The 7079-nt window shown below is 38.3% G+C and overlaps 1 protein-coding gene across 2 annotated transcripts; it reads right to left on the bottom strand.

The window, feature by feature from the left end:
* Positions 1-986: 986 nt before the first annotated feature.
* On the bottom strand, positions 987-6406 carry LOC18440443 (uncharacterized). 2 transcript variants are annotated; one of them, XR_016061131.1, is made up of 3 exons: positions 5185-6406; positions 3507-3727; positions 987-3065 (listed from the first exon to the last, which is right to left on the bottom strand). XR_016061131.1 is itself a non-coding variant. In XM_011627345.3 (2 exons), exons 1-2 carry the CDS (start codon positions 5768-5770, stop codon positions 3690-3692), a joined length of 624 nt encoding a protein of 207 aa, XP_011625647.1. In that variant the 5' UTR covers positions 5771-6406; the 3' UTR covers positions 3315-3689. The 2 variants fall into 2 exon arrangements, 1 of the variants encoding a protein (XP_011625647.1); XM_011627345.3 differs by lacking the exon at positions 987-3065 and having other exon boundaries at positions 3315-3727.
* Between the last annotated feature and the right edge of the window lie 673 nt (positions 6407-7079).

Raw genomic sequence — 7079 nt, 5'->3', positions numbered from 1 at the left:
TTTAGTATTACAATGATTGGATGATTAATGATTTCACTGACCGAGTGCTTATGATCACACCGATTTAAAGGTAACTATCATTTAAATGAAATGTTCATATTCGCTACCTTGAACTGATATACATAAATGCTAAACTAGGACTTTATATTGATGAATTGTATTGTTTTCACACATGGATAGAACCACTACAGATGCATGACACTAGACTTGCTTACTAGGCTGTATAGCTCATCCCATTATTTCTCCTCTCCTTGTAGATTGATAGCGATAGGTGCAGAGCTAGAAATTCGTGTTTGGCGACTGGAAGACGAAGCAAGTGTTCTTGAAGAAGGTGCTTAGACCTTGTTTATGTCTGGGTTGTTTGGCCTTGGTTTTGTTTTGTTCTTGGTGGATATGTGTAATATTGGGCCTAGGTGCACCGAAATGAATGTAATATTTTGGAAGATTTTTATATTATGAATTTTGGTGTTTGGAGTGTTTCCTTACTCTTTTGCTAGTTGAGTTTTTATTCTAGTTCTTTTCCATGGTTTGCTCGATTACCGAAAATAAAGGCATTGAGTCCACTCCTACCTAAGTGACAAACGTTACATTGGATCGCGAACCCGCGCTCGATCCCCTGTCGCTGTGTAACGTACAGTGGTCGAGGGCGAGGTCGTGACATTGTATATCTTGGATAGTAACAATTATCCCAACAAGGACCTAGTAGGGGAAACAAAAAACAAGAGGAAAATTTTTTTTTGTTTTTTTTCCTTTTTTTTTTTCCTTTTCTTCTTTTTTTCTCTATTTTTATTTTCTCATTTTTTGTCATTTTTCTTTTCTCTCTATTTTTTTTTTTTTCTTTTCTGATAGGATTGAAACACTAGATCTTTGGCTTCATTTTTTTGGCTAAAGGTAAGCAATATTATTAATAAACTGGGTACAAAATTCTACATCTAGGCATTCCCAGACGGAAATACAATAGTACAAAAACAACTGAGAACACCACCTTTGGCAAAGCCATCAACAATGTTAACAATCGACTAAGTAATGAATCAAAATCTTTTGTACTCAATGAGATCCCAAGTGATCTCTGTCCGAACATGATCAGGTGGATGGTCCTAAAAATTGGTCAGTCGAGAATATGCAGCTTTCTTTGCTAGTAGGTCAGCCACATTGTTTCCTTCCCAGAAGATGTGTGTTATCTTCCAAAGTATATCATCCAAATAAGTTCGAAGCATAAGCCATTTTTGTGAAAATTTCCATGGGATTTTTCTGTCTTTAATTGCTTCAAAAACAACTATTGAGTCACATTCTATCCAAATCCTTTCCACACCTTTCTCCATCGCAATCTCCATACCTTGGAACAGAGCAAAAAATTTTGAGAAAAAATTTGTTGTATTACCCAAATAAGATGAAAAAGTCCAACCTAGTATGCGCATTGAATTTCTGAAAATACCACCCGCCCCAGAATGACCCGGATTGCTCAGTGCACAACCATCAACATTTAGCTTGAACCATCCTTCGGCCGGCTTCCTCCATATGATCTCCATGGGAGTTTTTGGCCTTGATCGACCCGCAGGGATATCAAAGGTCCTCAGGATTTGGAGAGATCTAAAGGATTTTTCGGTGATAAGTTCTTTATCCCTCTTGCAGCTTTCATAATGTCTTTTTTTATACTTGTGAGGACCACCCAAGATATCCTCTTTTGTCGATTAAATCGTCGAGTTCCTCTCCCCCTAGATGTGGTATTGAATAAATATAAGTCCAACTCTCCATATTTGTGGAAAAGGTAGTTGTTCTACCTTATTGTTCCACCACTGAGATAGTTCTTGCAAATTTGAAACATTCGGCCATACCTGTATGCCAAATATCTCCAAGAACCATCTCCATAGATCAAGTGAAAATAAACAATCCAGAAAGATATGACAGCTAGTTTCACAACTCTGGAAGCATAGCGAACAGTGAGAGGCTAAAGGAATTCCTTTGGAAGTAAAGGAATCATCAGTAGGTAACTTAACTGCATAAGCCTCCAGCCAAAGACTAAGTGTCTTGGCTGTAAATGTGGTTGCCAAACAATTGAATACCAAGAAACCTGGTTGCTTTTCTCTCAAAAAGTTTCCCACGTAGAACGAGAGGAAAATAACCCAGACAATGTAGGTTTCCAAATACAAACATCAAAAACATCAATGGTGGGTAATTGAATGAGTAGAATTTGTGAGAATAAATCATTCAAAAATGAAGAAGAAACAGGAGGAAGAGACCATTGCATACCCGAGATGAAACTGAATACCCTTGCATTAAAGCTTCGAAACATCGAAGCATTAAGACCTGAAGCTTCTGCTATGGTGATTTCCCCCATCCACTTACCCTTCCAAAAATTTATCTTGAAACCATCACCAATAATCCAATGCTCATTATCCGTAACCAAGTCCCAAACTTTTAGGATGCCAGACCAAATAGAAGAGGAAGAGGACTTTTTTATTGATCCATCTTGCCTTAGATATTTAGCTCTCATAAAGTTGCCAAACATTGTACCTTCCTGTTTAATTGACCAACATAACTTTGCAAGAAGGGATTTGTTAATGTCCCTCAATTTGCACACACCAAGCCCACCTTCAACTTTTGGATTACAAATTTGGTCCCATTTGACAGTAATCGATTTTGAATTATCAGGTCCCCAGACCAAATAAAATTTCTCATCCATCGTTCCATACGTGCAATGATCGAGGACGGCCACCAATAAATAGAAAAATTGTGTATTGGTAGACTAGTCACCACCGACTTGATTAGTTGAACTCTACCAGCCATAAAGAGTAATTTACCTTTCAAGCTTGAAATTTTGACTTTAAATTTGTCCACCATTTCCAAGATGTGCTCTTTTTTAACCCAGCCCTTGAAGATATTGACACCAAGATACTTTGTTGGTAAGCAACATTAAGTAAATTCCAAAATTCTAGATATCTCATTTTTCCTTGTGCCAAGAATTCTTCCAAATAAAATCTTACTCTTTCCCTGATGTATCAACTGGTAAGAATACTTTTGGTAATCGACAAGAAAGCTCTTCATGTTTTTTACATGTCTGATATCTGCATTCATAAAAATAAAAACATCATCAGCAAAAAGGAGATGTGTGGGTACCTTGGAATTCCTTGGTCCTGGAAGAGCTTTAATTTTGCCCTTTTCTCTTAGGTTAGAAATACCCTTGCATAGAACTTCTTTCGCAATGATGAAGAGTAACGATGCTAAAGGATCACCTTGGCGAAGGCCTCTTTCAGCTTTGAAAAACGCATATGGACCACCATTCACAAGCACAGAAATATTGGCCGAAATTAAAATTTGTCGGACACAATGAATCCACTTATCACAAAAACCAAAATTTTCCAATACATCAAAAAGAAATTCCCATTCCAGGGAATCATAAGCCTTTTGTATATCAATTTTAATTCTCATAGACCCACCACGAGACTTAATAGGAATTACATTGGCCAGTTCAGATGCAGGGGAAATGTTTGAAAAAATAACTTTACCCTTTTAGAAAGCCCCTTGCTCCTCAGATATCAATTTGGGAAGTAAGGATGCCAGTCTTGAAGCCATAATTTTCATAATGATCTTGAAGATGAAGTTTCCCATACAGATTGGTCTAAACAAATCTAGAGACTTAGCACCCTCAACTTTGGGAATCAAAGTGATGAAGTTATTATTGAAGCCTTTCAGAATAATTCCTTCCTAGAAGACGTTCCTGATTGCCCTGCAAACATCAAAACCCACAATATACCAACATTTCTGATAAAAAGTTCCTGGAAAACCAACAGGTCCAAGGGAATTGTTAAAATCCATAGCAAAAACGACCGACTTTATTTCATCTTCAGAAGGAATTGTTGTGAGCATGTGATTATCATTCTGATCAATAAGAAGTGGAATACAGTTAAGCAAATAAGTGCATTTCAAGGATGCCGGTTTTTTGTGAAAATTTTCATAGAACTCGGCAACATAATTTCCGATATCCTTTGTGTCTGAGATTATAGAACCATCCTGCTTTTTAATCTTTCTCATAAAATTCTTTGCTTGACGGATTTTAGTCGTCAAGTGAAAGAATTTGGTGTTCCTGTCCCCACATTTTAGCCACTTAATCCTGGATTTTTTGGCCCACAGTTTTTCTCGAATTTCAAGAGCATTATGAAGTTTGGATTTGGCTTCAAGCTCTTGATCCAAAAGAAAACCATTTGATCCCACATTCTCAATAGTTTCCTGTATGTGTTCAAGTTCAATAGTGATGGACTTCACTAGATTATTAAGTCGAGGAAAAGTTAATTTGGCCCAATTTTTTAGATCGGCTTTCAACCTTTTAAGTTTCTTGACAACAATAAAAATGGGTGTACCATTAACAGGAGTATTCCAAGATTGTGAAACCACCTCAGAAAAATCCTTATGATCTATCCAAAACCTTCGCATACGAAAAGGTATATTGTTAGGTCGTTGGATGTCCTCAGATTTAATCAAAATAGGTGCATGCCTTGGTAGAGTCTTTTGAGTACAATCATCGAAAAAATTGAACCAAGCATCATTACAAAGCCCTCTGTCAAGAACTGCCATCACATTCCCATGCCTTCTATTGTTGGACCAAGTGAATTTGCTACCAATAGTGTAGTCTTATAAGAGAACATGAATCAATCAGGGCTGCAAATTCGTTGGCAGATCCCATATTGAATGGACCTGAGCCTCTCTTTTCATGGGAGAAGAGGGTGGCATTAAAATCTCCTGCAACTACCCAAGGAGAGGTTGTTGTCATAGAGACAAGTTCCATCCAAAGGTTTCTACAATTTGCTCGGATAGTACTAGCATGAACAATGAAAAGTACTAGCATGAACAATGAAAAGTTGCATATTATTACCAAAGACACCCATATTAATCGTAATCTGCTGGTCAGACATTCCCAATATCACAGGTTTTGGAATATAATTCTTTCAAAATAACCAAAGATTTGGATGCTTATCAGCTCTCTCATTATGCAAGAAATCAGAGCAATATCCTAAGGCTGAAAAGAAAATCAGGGGACATTTACTGGGATGAACCAAAGGTTCTGCAATGCAAACCATCTCAGGTTGATGCTCTTTCATATGAAACTTCAAAGCATTTCGAGCTTTGACCCTGTCCATTCCTCGAATGTTCCAGTAAAGTAACTTCATTAGGCAAAAGATTGGTTACCTTTTCCAAGTCTTGTAGACTTGCGCGCCTGGATAACAGTAGCAGCTTTGGCCTTTTTAGATTTTACGGGAGTATACTCGCCTTCCAGCTGCACCATTGCTTCATCTACCATGTCAACTTCCGCATGTAAGACGACCGCAGTCTTCCCAAAATTTGGGCTCACCACATCAAATTGTGTCTCCGGGACTCTTGAGGAAGGACTGTTGTCCGTATATTGCATCAGTGAAAACTGATGAATTGGTGAGTCCAAGACATCACCGTGACCAACATTTTCAACACCTACATCATTAGAGGTCAGAACATTTTCAACACCCAGATCATTAGAGGTCAGACCCTCTACCTTTTCTTTTGTTTGTCTCTCTTCAACAAGAGCAACTTGATCAACCATAGGTACTCCCGTACCCTCACCAAATATGTTTTTATTTCTACCATAAGTTCCTTTGTTTGCAGCTGCAACAAAATTTTCGTCAACAACATCATCGCAATTGACCTCGACATTGTTAGAATTTCCTGCGACATCAGCCACTGCAACCATTTTTTCAGCAACCACATCAACAAGAGCAACTTGATCGGCCACTGCAACCATTTTTCCAGCAGCCACATCAACAAGAGTAACTTGATCCTAGCTTGCAAGCATGGATACTGCAGTACCGTCAACAATTCCTTTTTTGTTCATACCATAAACTTCATTGTTTGCAGCAGCAACAGAATTTTCCCCAACAATATTACAATCGACATTGTGGGCATTTTGTGCGGCAACATCAGCTGCAGCCAAGTTTCCTTCTACTGTAACACCAACAACTGTTTTCTTTGTTCACAACAACATGATTCGCATCAACATTGTTTAAATTTGCAGCCATATCAGCGACCCCATGAACATTGTTGTGCTCACCAAGATCCTTGATAATAATCTTGGTTTTTTTTCCTTCATCGTCCTTCCTTTTTAAGCAACCAGCGATCATGTGGCCATATTTTGTACAATATCCACATCTTTCAGTAGGTTTCTCATAGATCATTACCTGCTTGAATAGGTAAATGTCTTTTGAACCCACTTGTTCTCTCTCGATGAGAATTTCTTCTACTCTATCTGCCGATAAATCAACATCGACACAAACTCTTGCAAAGTACCCCATCGTTGAATCTCTTGTGTTTTTATCAATTGCATTGGCGTACCAGCTGCCTTTGCAAGTGAAGGAGAATCTCGTCGTGCCAATGCTCTTGTGGAAGGTCAGGGAATCTGATCCATTGCAAAGCATGGCTAGTGTTCTGATTCACATTAAAATCCGGTTGCCACCTTTGAAATCTCAGTAGTTGGCCATCAATTCGATATGGGCCTCGTCTCCATATTGTAGTCATGTCGGCTTCAGAATTGAATCTGAATAATATGAAGCCTTTACCCAACACAATCAGGGTAACACGACCTATCAATTTCCAGTTTTCTCTTACATACTTCTTCAAATTTTCTATGGTAAGATTCCTCAAGTTCAGTCTACCGATCAGCGCAAATTTGTGCTTCATGAGTTGTTCTTCATAGGCTCTCTGTGGAATCTTAACCCTAATAATCTTTTCGTCATGAATAGGGTTTGGGAGACCATCGACGTTCGACAGCTTACCCAAAGCTTGTGCATATGATCTCCTCTCAGTAATCTGCAAATCATCCGGGACTTTCTTTTGCTCAAACCCCTGATTTTGGCCATCTGATTTTGCTTTCAAGTCGATGACTTTCTGATTTTTCCCATCAGATTTTGAATTAAAATCGTCAAGGGCATTATTAGGATCCATCACCTGATTTTTCCCATCAGATTTTGAATTAAAATCGTCAAGGGCATTATTAGGATCCATCTCCTGATTTTTCCCATCTGATTTTGCATCTAAATCGATCACCTCTTGATTCT

The sequence above is a fragment of the Amborella trichopoda genome, chromosome 8, assembly GCF_054954075.1.
Source record: "Amborella trichopoda isolate Santa Cruz 75 chromosome 8, AtrichopodaSantaCruz75HAP2 v2.0, whole genome shotgun sequence".
Classification (NCBI taxonomy): Eukaryota; Viridiplantae; Streptophyta; class Magnoliopsida; order Amborellales; family Amborellaceae; genus Amborella; species Amborella trichopoda.
The sequence above is the reverse complement of the archived record's forward strand: the minus strand, read 5'-3'. Positions and strand labels throughout refer to the sequence as shown.

Coding starts and splice junctions, on each gene's coding strand:
- LOC18440443 (XM_011627345.3), bottom strand. CDS start 5,770: ATGGTTGCAGTGGCCGATCAAGTTGCTCTTGTTGATGTGGTTGCTGAA. Junction 3,728..5,184: donor GTCTACAAGACTTGGAAAAG/GTAACCAATCTT, acceptor TGATGTTTGCAG/GGCAATCAGGAACGTCTTCT.